Source organism: Oreochromis aureus, linkage group 17, assembly GCF_013358895.1.
Source record: "Oreochromis aureus strain Israel breed Guangdong linkage group 17, ZZ_aureus, whole genome shotgun sequence".
Taxonomy (NCBI): domain Eukaryota; kingdom Metazoa; phylum Chordata; class Actinopteri; order Cichliformes; family Cichlidae; genus Oreochromis; species Oreochromis aureus.
This window is the reverse complement of record NC_052958.1, coordinates 3,368,690-3,386,351: the sequence shown is the minus strand read 5'-3', so window position 1 is coordinate 3,386,351 and position 17,662 is coordinate 3,368,690. Positions and strand designations below refer to the sequence as shown.

The 17,662-nt window shown below is 39.2% G+C and overlaps 1 protein-coding gene across 3 annotated transcripts in view; it reads left to right on the top strand.

Annotated features, from left to right (window-relative positions):
• LOC116323195 (synapsin-3) overlaps nt 1-16,964 on the top strand; it is a 129,079-nt gene extending 112,115 nt beyond the window's left edge. For 2 of the 3 annotated variants that reach the window (XM_039601065.1, XM_039601066.1), the window contains exons 8-14: nt 2,473-2,615; nt 3,284-3,358; nt 3,614-3,716; nt 10,174-10,305; nt 11,735-11,753; nt 11,852-12,008; nt 12,112-16,964. In XM_039601065.1, the coding sequence (XP_039456999.1) occupies nt 2,473-2,615; nt 3,284-3,358; nt 3,614-3,716; nt 10,174-10,305; nt 11,735-11,753; nt 11,852-12,008; nt 12,112-12,235 (753 nt within the window). In that variant the 3' untranslated portion in view covers nt 12,236-16,964. Of the gene's footprint in view, nt 1-2,472; nt 2,616-3,283; nt 3,359-3,613; nt 3,717-10,173; nt 10,306-11,474; nt 11,493-11,734; nt 11,754-11,851; nt 12,009-12,111 lie in introns of those variants that run through there. The other variant, XM_039601067.1, reaches the window with a different exon arrangement.
• Nucleotides 16,965-17,662: the final 698 nt, after the last annotated feature.

Here is a 17,662-nt window from a genome sequence, read left to right as displayed (position 1 = left end):
ACACATACTATGCATATTTTCCTTTATATATTAAGCACTGAATTTATTACCTACAAAGCACATTCTCTAGGTTTTCAGGTTTTCCTATGAAGCCTCACTTGTCCTGGTTTGACTGGATGCTAATGATAGCGAATGTTAGATAATCTGAGCAGACATAATATAATGACGCTGCATTTGATTAAGGTGGAGACAGTTTCTAGCTACAATTCTGCAAACTGGAATTGAGACCAACTTTGAAGGAGAATTTGTTTCCAGTTTGTGTCACAGCTTCACAAGTTTGGCTGCCACTTAGTTAGTCAGTTAGCAAACGTTTGCAGACATGTCTGTGTCTTCCTTGCAAACTACAGGCGACCACAGCGGTCTGCTAGTGACCAAAGCGATTTAAAAAAAAAATGTTTTTTGGTGCAGCACTCTCTTTGTGACCAGTTTCACCTAGCAACAGCAAGCAACCTCCAAGAACCCCCAACCACTCAGGGAATAGACATTTTTAACACCCAACAACAGTTAAACAAGATTTTGGTTACTTCTTCGTCTTTTCTAATTAGCTATTCATGACTATAAACACAGTTTAACCCAATCTTGTCTAGACTTAAACATGTTCATTCTTTTAATACAGTACACCCGCTAATAACAAGCACAAGCACCCTGTACTTGTATTTAAGCGAAAGTCCTGGAATAAAATGTGCTTAAAGCTAACAGCACACAGTCAAAATCCATAATTTCCTTACTGACCAGCATGTGGTACAAGTGTTTCAAACAAGGCATTAGTTGTGTTGCTGTTTTCTAAAATCTGATATGGATCCCAAGGATATGCCCTAAGACAAATACAGTCATGTTTTTCTAACTCTGTTGGCTTATTTGAAGATATTTCATAGTCTGCCTTGTAAGCTCATTTTAGAAACTCACTGATTTAGCGTCAGCGACATATGTGGGTTTTGACAAGCACACTCATTATGTAATCACCCATCAAAGTGACAACACTGTTTATGTGACCACATTCACCATCAAAGCTGCCCACCCGTCTTTAAAAAATTAAAATTTACTTTTATTGTTTTGGTGTCATTGGTGTCACTCTTTTCGGATTTTCCTTATTTCTTTTCCTATTGACGTTTTTTGTGTGTGTGTTCATTTTCTGAAGGTGGGTTGCATCATTTGAAAACAAAATAAATCTCCTTGGGATTTCTTTGTTCCACCCAGACAACTGGTCCTTAGTTTTTACTAGTTTTGGGGATTTTAAAGTGCATTAAAGTTAAACTCTTATAAACACACAATTAAACTGTTGCCTAAGACCTCACAAATTGTTGCATGTAGACACAAGTGTCTTGTGCCTTGCCTTTTCAGAACCTCTTTTATCTCTCTTTGAAGCACATTACAAAGAAATAGGAGTGTGGGCTAACCCATTGTCAGACATTTCAAAAGTAATACTAATGCCATGGCAACAAACTGAACCAATCCGACACTACGTTTGCTGGGTTTTTTATAAACTAAAATTGACCATAAAGTGAGGCAACCCTGTCGATGTATATAAAGGGACTTCTTGACTCATGGATATGCAACCGTTTAGTCTACAGAATCATGTAAAGCTTTCTATATATTACCATTTGTGGAAAACTTAGTGCCCCAATGTAAACACAGAAACAGACTTTGTTTGTGGTACATACCATTTCAGTGTGGAAAATGGTTGCCTTTAGATGTGCTAAGTTCAGCTGAACATATATTTGAAGAACAGAAAAACAGAAGACGAAACCCCCGAGGAAAACATCAACCTCCTGTTTTCCTTATCTGGTTTGTGCTTTATCATGACGGAAGTGCAATGTTCCCATCACTTCCTCCGTGATGGTACTAGTGAGAGGGATGGTGATGAGTGAGCGGATGCTCTGGACCGACTCGTTTGGTGCCTCAGACAAGAAAACTCGTAGCTGCACAATAACGTTGGCGATTGATGGGACTGTCTGTTAGGATGCCCAGTTTCCCATTGAAAGCGCACCTCATTAATCTTTGTATCAACATAAATTACAATAATACCACTCAACAAGAAACATCAGAGTAAGTCTTCTAAAAAATATATGAGAGCCTTAGTTTCCTACAAATGGCCCTCAGTGGTAATTATCACTGGAGGAAAATATTTGTTTCCTCCGTATTTTACGCTGTCACACCTCATTGTTACCTAATAATCTCACGGTGAAATTGAAAAATGGCTTTTAATTATATGATATAAACATGTTGTGTGTCGATAGGCTCCCATTGCATCATTTCCCTCTTAGTCTGCGTCTGCAGTCTACTGTTTAATAACTGGGAAAGAGGTGACGTAGTTTCAACGCCGCCCCCGGCAATGTTTCCATACATGGACCCCTCATTATTCAGCTTGTGTACAAGTGTGAAATTCCTGTGGGATTTTAAAGCAGCCGCTGCCAGTTTCAGCAGCGTCCTTTGTAATTAGCTGCCCACTAACAAGTGGCGTCTCTCCTGCAGATTAAAGTCGAAAACCAACAGGACTTCCAGGACATCACCAGCGTGGTGGCTCTGGCAGGGACGTACGCCACCACCGAGCCCTACATCCAGTCCAAGTACGATATCAGGATCCAGAAGATCGGCAGCAACTACAAAGCTTACATGTAAGGTGTTTTTTATTGGCTTGCTGCAACCAACTTCTGGTGGCTGTCGGTGGCATTGCAGGTGAATTTGATGGCAAAATTTTTAAGCATTTTAGTAGGTCAATGGTAGCAAGGCATGTGGAGCCAGTGGGAAGTGAAGGCCTCTCATAAAGTATCATCTATAGAATAAACAGTTTAACCAATAATGGCAAATTATATGTTAAAGTAGCACTTTTCTTAGATTCCAGGCAGTTTTTAGCATTAATGCCTTTATTTTCATGGCCTCATGCCCCAACTCCACCCATTTGGAAGCCAGAGACATTCCTGTCAGCCAAGGATATTACAACAAAGAATTTGAGCTGAGCCTTTCAGCTTTCAAGACTGTATCTGAACAATTGCTCAACCGAAATCAGAGAGGGGGGGCAAAGTAGCCAAGCCTTATCTCATCGTATTTTTTTCCCTGCCCTTACCATTAAACTGTGTGTTTGATTGACTTTCACACAAACATTATCTAGGTGTGGATTAAAATGGTCATCATTGATGAACTGTTGATAGCTTCCCCCTTGAGGTTTGTTCCTTCAGCCACACAACCAAAGGTTGGGAGCGATTAACTGTTGCTGGAGCATTTTAGCTCGTGTTTTGCAGACATATTAATTCATTTCCTGGTGCCCCCCCCCCCCCCCTTTCAGGAGAACATCCATTTCTGGTAACTGGAAGGCCAACACGGGCTCTGCCATGTTGGAACAGATCGCAATGACTGACAGGTGAGCTGGTTCAGAGATTCTCTTGGAAAAATGCAGATCTGTTTATACAGTTAAGTACGCTGAATCGTTCACACATCTGTGTTCAGTTGAATACACTGGCACTACTTTTAAGCATGAATCTGATTATCTCATTGTCCAAAAGTCTTGGAAGCTTTTACTGACATTTATAGCTGTTAAGTCCCTTCTTCCTTTAATGATATCTGTGGTGATTATTGGGTCTTTGAACAGTCAGTTGTTTGCGTCCCTGTGCTTCAGATATCGTATGTGGATAGACTCCTGCGCTGAGATGTTTGGGGGCCTAGACATCTGTGCTGTGAAGGCCGTGCATGGAAAAGACGGGAACGACTATATTATCGAGGTCAGTGTGTTTTCATCTACAGCTCCAGGAAGAGTTTCAGGAAACAGGGGCTGAAACTTGCTCTTAGTATTTCATTGCATTAGAGTGTATTTTAGATAAATAAGATCTGTCATGTTTCATGAGAATATTGCAGGACATTTGCAGTGGCCATTTCAGACATAACAGTTAACCAACAGATCACTTGTCAGCAGCATCACGAGGCTAAAGCAGTTTGTGTAAGCGTTACCTTGGATTCATTCTCTTTCCCTGCTGATAATACTTTTCATATCATGGGTGAAAGTCAACCGGGAAGGGTGTAACCAGACTTGTTGGCACATGATCTTCACAGCCTTGAAAGAACGATTAGTCTGCAGACCAAACACAGGCAGCTGAATGAAAACAACATCAGGAGTCAGCGGTTGACTCACTTCATCTTCTAATCCAGTCTGTTTGTTTGAGTCTGCTGGTAAAGTTTGGCATTGGAAGTGTAGCTTGCAGTTTGTAGACAAATAAAACTGTCGCAACCAGTTTGGTTAGAGGTTTGGGCTTTCAATGTGATGAGCGTGGCAGTAACTGTGCTTGGGACGGGGTTTCCACTGGGGCCACTAGAGGTTCACTGTTCTGTATCATCACAGCATATAACATATGTTACACATAAGCATGGTTTAGGTGCAGTCTGCGGTTTTTTAGGTCGTTTAAGAGGGGGCAAAAAAAGAACGTGGAACTCATAAATATACATCGATTAGTGTGTAATTAGCTATTGTCTGAATGCAGGTGCCTCATGTGTTCAGGTCCTGTGGGAAAATGTCAGAACATATCTTTACTTGTTCAGATTCATGAGACTCACCTTGATCATCTGGGTTTTTAAAGTGCACTTATAGCACTTTATACTATTTTGCATTCACATGCCAATAGATGCATCAGAGAGCAACCTGGGGTTCGTATCATGCATGCACCCTGCAGACAGTAGCATGCATGCAGACTGGAACAGCCAGGGATGGAAAATGCAATCTGACATGGCAAAGGTTAGCATAGCATCAAATCTATGTTGCTATCATTGTCTATTAGATTAGTTAGATAAATTATTGTTGGTCATTCACATAATTTTTGTACTTTTTTTTCAATAATGACATGAAAATTAGACTTATTATTATTCATTTATTTAGAATATGTGTTATAGGGCTTTATGGGTCAACTCACTTTATTTATCACTATTAAATAAAGAAAATCATTTAATAATTACACACACACGCCATCTCCAGCAGCCTCACAGGTCTCACAGCCCCAACATAAGGAATAACTTTCACATATATGTTACTATGATGACTCCTTGTTACCCCAAAAGCTTCCCTGGAACTCGCACTTTCTGTCTTACTTTTGTGCCTTTCCAATAATTTGTTGTAATGCTTATTGAATCTAATCAAGGTTGTCAGTTTATTTATTTCTTTTTTATATATTTGATTTCTGTCCTTTTTAAAAATATCTGTTTATATAAAATTGTAAATACGTTACCCAGAAATGCACATTTTCCTTTAATAATTATTCCCAGGGGCGAAGCAAGAGACAAATAGTTGTGTCCAATCAGTTTTGTTTTTAGAGCAGCTTCCTATGCCTTCATGTCTGAGGAAATGAGCCAGTCTGGACATCTGAAATGCCCAAACTTAGGATCAGAGCATGACATCACTCTGGTGACTATTTATGTGCTGGGAGAGAGCGGTTGTGAGAAAGCAAAAAAGACCTCAAACTATCTCAGGAAGTATCTATCAGCTCCCCAGGGGCGTGTAGTCTCAGCACTAGGCTGCTACGACAGAGAAACCCATGACACAGTCAAGTAGCAATGTTTCCTGACAAGCATTACTTCCTCCTCCTTTACTCCAACCCTAGATGGAATTTAATTAAGTGCGACGTTGAAGAGCTGTCGGCCCGTCACAGTCAGAAGCTGTTTTCTTTCTTTCTGTTTTTTGTGTCAGAACAAAGACAGCAGCCGTAACACCTCCTCACCCTAATGAAAAGTAATGAGCTACTCAGAAGCACTCCATTAACACATTACTGCAGCTGGTATCAGCATGAGGCAAACTCCAGCTTGTGTCACTTCACCGGAAAATGTATAGATAATAGGGGTGCAGTATTGTTATGTAACATGACACAGTGCACCACAGCGTTTGACCAAATGACATGACAGAAAGTATTTTATATACACAGCTGATCTGACAGGATGTGTCAGCCATATGACATGAAGTAGAATGACAGTGCTGGTGTAGTCAGCGTCAGTTAGTCCATCTCTTTGGGTAAGACTGTGAAGATTGTTGCAGACCAATCAAAACACGTCCCATAGCAACGGCACTCCACAATGGCAGAAGCCTCACCACACCACAAAAGTGTGGTTTGAGTAACACAACAACGACCAAACACTCAATGAATGCCAGATCCCAGCCCAGCTGTGCATCCATGGGACGCACTAAGTCTAATGAGGCTTCCCATCCCACAACCCACAGGACCCAAAAGACCCACCGTCAGATTTTGGTTGCGCGTCCCCAAAGGACACTTGCTGAAGTCCCTGTGATCCTATGACCCGTCTGAGTTGTTTTCGCAGCACTCGGGGAACCTACAAAATAGCAGGCACATAATACTATAAAGAAATTGCAGTTTTATTTAATATAGCACATGTAAATTCAACAGGCTTTACATAAAAGATAAAAATGTAAAAGCTTGTAGGTCTGTGACGCCTTAAGGCAAGAAAAACAACAAAACTTTCTAATCCTTTGAGATTATTAGTTAAAAAAAAAAGTTTTTTAAAAAAGTTAAAAAGTTATGAAGAGCAAAGCTGTCAAAAAAAAGATTTTGTACAAATGTAACAAAATAAAAATGATTACAATGTCAAACGTAATATTTTTCTACTGGTCCACGAAAAAACAATTTTTTTGGTATTTTTAAATATGAATATACTTCATACAATTATTATATTATACTTGTATGTGACATATGTATTTGAATTCGATATTAATATAAATCTGCAAAAAACTGTTAGCAAAACTTAAAGGGCTAATGTTATGCCTAATAACGACTAGAACATTATTGGCCTAATCGTAAGAAAATATCATTATATTATAGATTCAGCCATCAGGAGTGACTTTATCTGTTGACAGAGATATTTTAGATATTGTAACTTCAAGCTAGCAAATGAGAACAGCACACATGTTGCTATCTTGAAGCTAAAGTTGTTTTCCCAGAAATGGATGACCCTCTGGCCAGCCCTGAACTTCAACTGCACCATAATTTTCAACGAGCACATTTCACTTTTGCTCTGTAAACATTTGCCATGCAGCCCGTTATTGTCCAGAAAACACAAAACTTTGCTGCTTAGTAAAAGTACAGGACAACACCTCTGTGTTCCAGTGGTGAAAGAACTACAGCAGATCCAGTCTTCTGTTAGATGACTCTGTATCCTAATAAATCAGCAGGGTGGATCCTGCTTTAGCTTGCCACCGCACGCCGTTTGAAGTGGGGCCTGGCGGTCTTTTACCAGGCCTGCATTCAGTCCCCTGTGGTAATGACTCAACTGGCCAAAACACCGTGCCACACCCGACCTCGCCGCCAAATCCTAGCCAAGAAGCTGGGTACACACAAAAAAGGGGGAGCTTTAAAGGGTTCTTTAGTTTGGGAAGTGGTTCTGTGCAGAACAGAGAGATCCCAAACAGCTGTGAAAAACAAAGAAAATGAGTGGAAAAGACGAATAGTTTGGATGTCCTCAGTTTGTTATAGGTGTTCTTAGAGGCTCTTTTAAATAAAGCTTTTGATTTGCTTTCAATGTTTTTGCATCAAATGTGGATTTTTTAATCCATTTAGATTGTGCTTACAGAGGACGACATAAAAACAGATCTTCTGTTGTTTTAGTCATTATCACTGACAGATTGTTCCATGCCTCAACAATTAGCTTTTTACAGAAAGTTTTTGCAGTGTGTAGCAAGCCCACAAAAGAAACAGCCCAGTAATGGTATGTAAAAAAAGCTTTAAATGAATAAGAAATAAAATAGATGAATTTAAACCTACAACTGCCTTTGGATGCCTCTGTCGTTTACTTAATCTTCCTTGCTAGCTGTAGTTCCAGTCCGAGTTTCTGTAGAGCAGTGCACTCTTGGTTTCTTGTATTACGCAAAGAAAACATTAAATAAATCTTACACTTTGGTCCGTAGTTTGCTGTACTAAGACGGCTTTGGTAGTTTTGCCTCTGTACACCACCACAGTGGATCTTAAATCAGATAGTTAACATGGAATTAAAATGCTTTATTTCAAAGGGTTTTACAAAAGTGTTAGATGAAGTTTTCAGGATTGATATTTTTATGCAAATTCCCCATCTTCAGAATCTCAACAAATAATTGGACAATTGACCTAAAAGCTGTTTCAGGGCGAGGTCCGGCCTGTTCTCTTGTTTTGGAGTAACCAAATCAAAAATTTACCCTTCTAAATTATTTACATAGTTGGGAGAAGCAACTTCACCATAGCTCTCAAGCCAAGAACTCACGCAAGGAGTAACCACTGGTTACACTCTTAGACAGTATAAAACATGAAGTTAGCCATAGTTTCTGGTCCTGGTCCTGTTTTGAACGAGTTGAACATTTCCCCGTTGCCATCTTTGCAACATAGAAAACGCTGATGATCAGACGATGAAACTGGCGAACGGCTTGTTATTGAAAGTCATTAGCCGGCGACGTGTCGCTTCCATACCATAACTAATCCTCAAAATTTGAAAAGAACCAAAATTTACAAAAAAGACTTGATTTTTCTGTTCAATATGGCCCAAAACAAGTGAACGAGCCAGCAGGAAAGTGTTTACAGACAGAAAGCCATTTCTTCTTTTTGCAGCCATTGCGATCACCATATGATAACCTTAAACAGATTGCAGGTCTTAGACGCCAAGTTTTGTTGCTCTGTTCTATACTGTCTATGGCTACGCTCAGGATCAAGAAGGCCAGATTAAAAAACAGGTACTGTTCTGAAAAGATTAACTTGTAAAAGAATGATGGGAGAAAAAACGATGGACGAGGAGATAAACATGATCTGAAGTTTACCACATCGTCAGTCAAACATGGTGGAGGTGGTGTTATGGTATGGACAGCTATTTAAAATGTGCCCAAAATTTTGAAAAAAAGCATAAAGAACAACTCTAGCCTGTGTGAAAACAACAAGTGGCTGCTCTGCATCGTACCCCAATCACCCCCAACCGGTCAGAGCAGCTGGTTGCGCCTCCATGAGCCCGGATCTGTCCGAGGTTTCCTCCTTTTAAGTGTAAGTTTTTCCCTCCCACTGTCACGGGTGCTTGCTTAAAAGAGGTTGTTTGATTTTTGTTTTTTTCTCTGCATTGTTGTAGGCTCTTTACCTTGCAATATAAAGCACCTTAAGGCGACTGTTGTGAATTGAAGTGAGTTAAGTCTTTGCCTGCATCAGTATCTTGTGCCATAATAAGTCGCATTCATTTGAATCTAAGCAAACACCAAGTGTGTGCTAAGAAGCCAGTTTGTCTGAAATTGGACTAAAGAACATATTTGAGATTTAACTGATACCGCTAATAAAAACAACTTCAGCCACAGAGAGCTCCAGTACAATCTAATCTCTGCCTGGCATATGCTGTGTACCAGAGCACACACACACACACACACATGCATGCATGCCTGCTGATGTGTTTACAGCCTGCAGCTGGGGTGCGGTGCAGCAGCTTCTTCCACCATGCTGGGCATCTACATCCTAGCCAGCAGCAGCAACACTCCTTTGCTCCTGTTTGTTTTGGTTTTTAGGGAGGAGGACAGCAGGTCTCTGAGCCACATGAGCCCTGTGGTTCTGCAGCACACATGGACCTGCATGTGAGCTCCAGTGCTGGGAAATGTTTTTTTCCTTGTTTTTTTTTCTTTTTTGATTATTTTAATTATTTGTGTGGCAATGGGTTTGGTCTATGCCCTTCAAAGTCATGCCCCAGCAACATAATATTTACAGATGGAGCCACTTTTTTTGCAGATCACTGGAAATTCTAACTTTGGCTGCTTGTGTGTGTTCAGATAAACCTATTTAGTTTATCCAGAGCTTAACTAGAGAAACCTGTGAGCCATCAAAATGAAACTGTTGTAAAGCTTATATTAACCTACACAAAAAGAAATAAGCTAAAGCATCTTTTTTTGCTTCTGTTTATGTGATTGATTGTCAGAGCACCAAAGACCTCCTGAGAAGACAGAAACTTGCAGTTTTCTGCACACACTTCTTTATATCCTCCAAACTGTGGTTGCCACAGGGCTGTAAAGCTTGTTTCTGACCCCAACAAACATGTGATCTACACTAAATGACTCATCACTTGTGTCCACACACAGCATTATCACTAATATCACTTGAGGGTCAGAGGAGAGGAATTCTGAATAAGAGGTAACATACTGCCATCTAGTGGCGGAATTTTAACACATTGGCTGAGGTCTGTTTTTTTTTCTCTCTGCAGGTGATGGACAGTTCAATGCCTCTGATTGGTGAGCATGTGGAGGAGGATAAACAGCTGATCACAGAGCTGGTCATCAACAAGATGGCCCAGGTGCTGCTGGGAGTTTCCATGCCTCAGCCTTCTACTGTTAAGGTACAAAAAGCTTTTAAACAAGTCACTACTACTACTGTAACTCACTTTTTTCATTGTACCAGATAGTAATTATAAAAACTGCTACTAATTACAAAACTTTGTTACTACTTCTACCAATAATGCTAATAAAATGTTTCTACTATGGATACTTATTATCATGTCTGTTAATTAATAATTTTGTCACTGACGAACACTATAATGCTACACAGTTTTACCAACTGTAGTGACTACTATTGGAGTAACACTGTAATTACAAGCAGTGCTTGTATGGCTTTACTTTCACCTGTATTAACACTGATAATGCTGCTGTTATTTTTACTGATACTGTCACCACATTTTAAGTAGAGGCATGGTTAAAGTAAAATTACTGCTTAATTCCAGTTCTTTAAATGAGTCCATACAATAATAAGTTATGGATGGAATTTGAAATCATGCCCAGTGTTAGTCTGGGAAGTATCCTGACACTCTTCTGCAAATTCAGTAGGCAAATCTAGTAGAATACCCATCTGCAAGCTGCTTTGCAACCCACCTTCACTGCTTTCATCGCTGTATCGGGTTTAATCGGTGCCGTGTCTGTTGCCATTTTTCCCTGGATCTCACTGCCGTTCCCTGAACATTACCATGGCAATAACAGAAAGCAATAACAGTATTCTTTTCACCGTGTTGGTGCAGACCACAATGGAATTTAGACCTTAATGTGGCTAAACAGGAATAACAGATGTATAGCGTCTAGGTAGCTATGTGTTTGTGGACATTTTCAGGTGTGGAGGGGGACTTTAGACATATGTGACACCATCTGGGAAGCTGTCCTTGGAGAGTATTTAAGCAAAGTAATATATTGTGACTCATCACCTGCCAGTCAGTCAGAACAGTAATTCAAATAAGTTTGGTAAATCAAGTTAATCAGTTAATAAATCAAACTTCTGACAAAGTCGGTAATGAGAAGACGGGTTTTACTTGAGAAATCCTTCAGTGCCAGACTTTACACTTCTTTGTGTTCTCTCTATTTCTAGACTAGCATCTGAATTAATGCTATAGCAGCATCTATGCTCATTTCACTTGGGCCCGCCCTTGTTTTTTTTTGTTTTTTTCAAGCTGTCATCACAATTAATGACTTCCACAGCTGCCAGTATAGATTGCTTATTGCTGGTTCATCAACAACCATATAGCTTGAAGCCTGATGGGACCATCTGAAAGGAAACAGCAGGAGGAAAGCTCTGTGATCTTTTGGGGTAGGATATGTTGGAGCTGATCATCTGTGGCATCAACCTGAGTTGATGTATTTGCAAAGACATTCGAAATGTCTCATCGTGGAAACTGTTCCCTTTCCATGTTTTCAAAAATGTGTTGTTGTCATGGTATTAGCAGTAAAATTCAAGCATTTTTATGTAAATGATGCTATATCTGTGTCTTTTTGTGTCTTCTTCAGACCACACAGCCCAGACGAGGTAAGTAAATGCTTCATTATGATTAATTTCACTATCTTCTGTGGCGATACAGTACAGAGAAATAATAAGCCTGTGCATCACGTGTTCACATATGGTAGGGGGACACCGTTCCGCTTCCGCCTCTCCATCTCAGTCGGCCCAGGGATCCCCTCAGAGAGCCCGGTCCGCCACTACGTCTCCCAGCCAGGCGTTCCAGCCCGGTCCCATCCCTGCCTCTTCTGGACCTGGAGCTCAGAAACAGTCACCGCAGCTGAAGTAAGTCCAAGCTGGGGTTCTGTTAATCTCACACATGACTTTGCTTACCGCTGTATGATTTTCCTCGTCGGGTAGCTAAACCATCTTCGTCTTCGTCGCGCAGCAAATCGCAGTCGCTGACAAACAGCTTCACGGAGACGTTACGAGGAAGCTTGACCGACGACGAGGCCAAAGCCGAGACCATCCGCTCCCTCCGACAGTCCTTCGCCAGCCTCTTCTCTGACTAAAAACATCCCTACAACCTTTCTCTTCCTGTCATCAGGTTTCAGAAAATAATAATAATAATTGCTTAATCTGTTTGTTATGGAGTCGCCTCTCTCCTTTCCATGTTTGTGAAGTTTAACACTGGTGCAACCCTCTGTCCTCAAATCAGTGATCAATCTATCACTAGAAAGGCCAGTGGATTTCAGAGGACTTACACCATGTTGACTGGAGATGGTAGATTTTAAGATGTCACCAAACCCCCATTCACTTTTCTATTACTTTCAGGGAGCTTTGTGTTCTGCTAATCATTCCATATTCACGGTTAATCTACGAAACTCCCGAAACATTTCTACTCACTCCACTGATGTGTTTAAACCTAAAACCTATCCATAGAAATTGAACTTCCTAGAAAACAAAACCAGCCAATGGCCTTTTTAGTGGTAGGTGATCACAGTAGATATTCATATTCTCGCTCGTGCTGCTTGGTATATAATTGTTATTCTGCATTCTCTTTGTCCGACCGGTGAAACTATTTCTGTGTTCATATTTCTACATTTATGTACATCCGTCTATCTTCAGTTAATTTATTCGACACACAGCTTCCAAATTGTTTGCAGATGTCCATGGCAATATTCTGATCTGAACCAGTTCCACCTGAGTCATGAGAAGCGTACTGAATCCTCTCGGTTCACCAGCGGTCTCTTAAGCATCTTAGCCAGCAGCAGCATTTCTCAGACATCCGTGTGCTGTAGACACATATTGGCTTATGTAGTGACTCCTCTGCCTTGGCCTAACTTTACCAAAGTGCTTTTTAATAACAAAAAAAGAACAGTTTTTTTAAAAGAAACAACCCCCTTAACTTGTTTGAGATCACAATCACACAGCTAAGAAAAACCTTTGAGCTTGTGATTTTTTTAACGAGGTGCAAATGCTGTACTGGCTTACAGCCATCGTCTTCCATCACAGCTCTGCTCTTCCCCTGCAAATTGTTCCTTTTCTTAATCTTTTGTGCTTTGTTAATAGCACTATGGGGTATTTGTGTGGGGATTGATCTAGCAACTAGTACTGGTGAGTCTTTAGAAGCAAACAGCAAGGGTCTGATATTTTAATCATCTGTCTCTTGTTCTCTGTCAGCTAGGATTGCAGCTCATTTATTGTAGTTGTTTTTAGGAGTTTTGCTCTGTAGCAGATATAACCTACGCACACATATACCTGCAGGAATGGCAGCCATCCTCTTCTAACATCCGTCACTGTTTTGGATCTGCATGTAAATGAATGTGATATGTGTAGCCACCCTGTTTTATTCCACAGTTTATTTGATGGGAGCTGACGCTTACTTTGAATTCTCTGAAAAGAACAAGTGCATTTTTGGGTAACTTATTGTGAAGTTAGACACAAAGTACTTTTGGTTTATCGTAGATGGACTCTGTAGATTTTCAGCATATTTCGCAAGATGGAATGTGCATACGCAATGAAGCCTTCAAAGAAAAACTCTTAATTGATAACTGATGGCAAAGATCTCTTATGACTATTCATTAGTTTGATCTGAAGGGTATGCAAAAAATCTTTGATAGTGTACCAAAGTCTTAAATTTTCCAAAATATTCTTTTACTTTTTTTTCAAAAAATAATGAGTGAGCTACAGATTTTAGCTTCTTGTAGCGGCAAGCTCGGAGACACAAACTGACTACATGATTTTGCTTTCCATGCAAAGAACAATCAAAGTATGATAATCTATATAAATTGGTACTTTTATTGGAAAATTATTAAAATAGTAATAGTAAATAATAGTTTTATCTGAAACAACTAGTCTTGTGACCTAGAATGAGCTTATAATAGTTTCTGCCACCTTCCATTTAATTCAGAATCTGGATCTTTCATAGTTTAAATGATAATCCTAACCAAATCCCAACCAAAGCCAGTGTTAAATGATGAAAGTTCCAGAAAAGGAGAAAAAAGTTAACTAGCCATTTTTGCAATAATTACATTCATTGCAGAAAAAAAAATTGCCACCACAGATTGCATATTTATCCTGCAAAACATGGAAACATTACAGAGTGGCAGTCGCTAAAGAGAGCATGGCTTAGCAGATGTAAATAAAGTGAATTCATGCTTCGTTTAGTTTCCTTAGCTTCAGCTACTACTCATAAATGTAACTAACAGGTGTCTTTCTTCCTTTGGAGCAATGTTACTGTGGTGGCAATTTTTTTATGCATTTTTCAAATGGTTGGTTCTTGAGTTCAACTAGAAAGCTAACTAGCTAGCTAGAATGCAGCTAGTCAGCTAATGGATTTTAGCAGTAGTGGCTTATTACCTTACTACGCCAAAGGGGACTCCATGGGTTTGTTAAAAATAAATTAGTAAATTAAACTTAAGTATGCATTTCTTATACAACATATGATGGAAAAGGTTTGAGGCTAAACATACTAGGATACACGAAACAACAGAATAGTGCTAATTAAAAATAAATTGCATAAAAGTGCTTTGTTGTTTCTATCTTCCAGAGGGGATGATCCACTTTAATAAAGGCATTTGTGAGTTTTCGACGCTAGCTTGGTCAACTTGGTTGGGGTTTCAAAGGTCTAAAATTCCACAAATGTATTTATTTATTTATAAAGAGTAGGCTCGATCTGCTCATGTTAACCATCCTTGACAATTTAAATATTACTTTATTTTTTAAAATGCTCATTAGCCTTTAAAGTAACAACATCATGGTTTTCCACTGTAGGCAGTAAACTAATTCTCCTGTCAGTTGTCATGCTAGGGCAGATAAACACTAATGTAATAATTACTTTGCTTGTATTTTTCCTTTTGGAATAATGAAAATATTGACATTGTTTACTGTGATTCTTTTGTTTCAAGTTATCGCTGGCTGTATTAATTCTGACTTTTTGTCACATTCTCATTTGCAGTGTCTTGTGTTAAACACTTTTGCAAGCATCTTGTAGCTTTTGGTACTGTGTCAAAGTGGACCAAATCTGCATTTGATTGTGAGGCCCCTTAAAGGTTTACATTAAATTGTTCCATCTTACCTGTAAAGATTATTGCCACTTCGTATATAATACTGCAGTGTGATAAGCCATAACCAAACCGTGAGGATTTTCTGTCCCTTATGTGCCACGCAATAATGGCTGTGACATTGCTGATAAATTGATATGTTAACTTTAAACACTGTGTCTATAGATTATCTTGTACTGGAGAGAAACAGCAGTCACTCTCTCTGGATATCGAGGTTATCTCAAGATATAATTATTTGCTCATTCTGTTAGGATGAAAGATGAAAGAACTATGATGTCACTTTTCTCACATTTTGGGTTAAAAATACAGTTTAGGATCTCGTATGTTCCATAAATCTGTTTTATCAGGTCAAATTATAAACAATGACCGGACATCAACTAATTTTAGTTTTGTCACTACTGTAGGTTTGCTTCCCTTTTGTCTGAGGGTGAGATGTGCTCTCAGCTGTTTTAGCTGGACGCGTACCTGATAGTTTCTGAGCTGATTTAATTGGAACTGAGCTGCAATGTTGATTGGTAACTACCTCAAGTTCAGCAGTGCTCTGCTGAAACTGACAATAGAGTGGTAGTACTGGACAAGAGTTTGTGCACTGAGCATGGCTTCATGTTATAACTGATGTGCTCATAAAACAATAAACCTGCTGTGGTAAAACAACATCTAAGTGCAGAAAGAATGAGAGGAATATAATTTTGTTAAAGTCAAATATTAAATCAGACATTTTAAAATTCTTTTTTTTTCAAAGATTTTCCCCCAAGTTTATCCAGTTTTTCAAAATTTTATTTCATTCATAAATTGTCTTTCCTCTTTCATAACATGTCAGTTAAAGAAAACATTTTGTAACGTGTTACTAGAATGCAATATAAATTGAAATGATTTGGGCTCTTGAAGGCATCTGTGTCGAAATCTTATTTGAATATTGTATGTATATTATTTCAAGTGATGTGCTTACTATACTGTACATGTTACAGATTTCATATTTATGACAGATATTTTGATGTCACTTTTTGGAATTTTACTTCCTTTATTATGAAACATAGACTGTATATCAAAGATGGACATGGCCACCGCAATAGCATGTGTTGGTTTGTAGATAACAATCCTAGAGCTTTCCCTTTCACATTTTGGTCTTTTGAGTGTATTTGGAGCTGATTAGTTAACACTTAGACTAGCTAGTTAGACTTTCACCAAAGTGCATCCATTATTCACTGTGATATTAATTTGGATGCCAGTTTTTGCTAAAAACAGGCTTAAACCAAATGTACCAATGTGTAAACATAAAAAGGCTGTCCCCCTAAAACCCCTAGAGCTGGAAAAGAAAGGATGAAATTACAATTAGGAGGCTAGCTTACTGCCATTAACAACTTAACCATGGGCTAAAGCACTGCACTAAATAGACTTAAAGCTAGCATTTAAGACCATAAATACAACAATAAAGTGAGAATTTTCCCATTTCTTTTACAGTCGAATTTCTTTTTGAATCCAGAGGAGTTGCCCCCTGCTGTCATTTAGAAAAAATGCAGGTTTAAGGCTCCTCACCAGCTTCACTTTTCATGTCCATCTTTAACATACAGTTTGTGGGTTTAAAAGGGCACTTTCACAGGTATTTACGCCCCAGGTTTACTTCTGCTCACTCTGTAGATATAAGCATTTCTAGGAATCTCAAAAGGTTGATTCTGTTCTGGATGTAGTGCTTTCAGTGGGAGAAACAGGTTTCCCCAACCCTATAAACAGGACATTTGCACAATAACTGTCACTTGAAATGTGCTGTTTATAACGTTGGGGAAACCTGCAGTCAGCTGAGACTGAAGACATCACTCGGACGAGTGACGAAACATTTCTCCCACTGAAAACGCTACGTCCAGAACAGAATCAACCTCTTTTGGATTTACTTACCTGGACGATTGAGCATGCATCAAGACATTTCTAAGAATAGTTCACATATCATTTGTCATCGTAAAGAGAGAGGTGTTTGAGTTAAGCAGGTTGATAGCTATCTTAGCCAATCACAGTGCCAGATTCACTTGTTTCTCCCAAAACAGGTTGCTGATGTCACCAGTGCTATATCTGGGAACTTTTACAGTGTGTATGGAACGTATGCTCATTTCATAAAGCTTTTTTTTTTCATTTCCCTAACATTGTTTTAGTTTAATCTATAGTTTGGAGCAAAGGCAATACTCTGCTACCGGGGTTGGCTCATTGTTATTGGCTCTGGGTGTGTTGAAGTGATGCATAGTGTAAGACTGATTTAATATGCAGCCACAGAGACTTGCCATGAAATACAGCAATTACTGAAAGCAAACTCAACTCTACTTTAATGTGGCATACATATGTACATGAGAGAAATAATGCCATTGCACGGGTTCATTTGCCAATTTTTGGGTTCACTGTGTCCCTTCCTCTCTGCTGAATGGTGGGTGATATTGTAAGTGTATT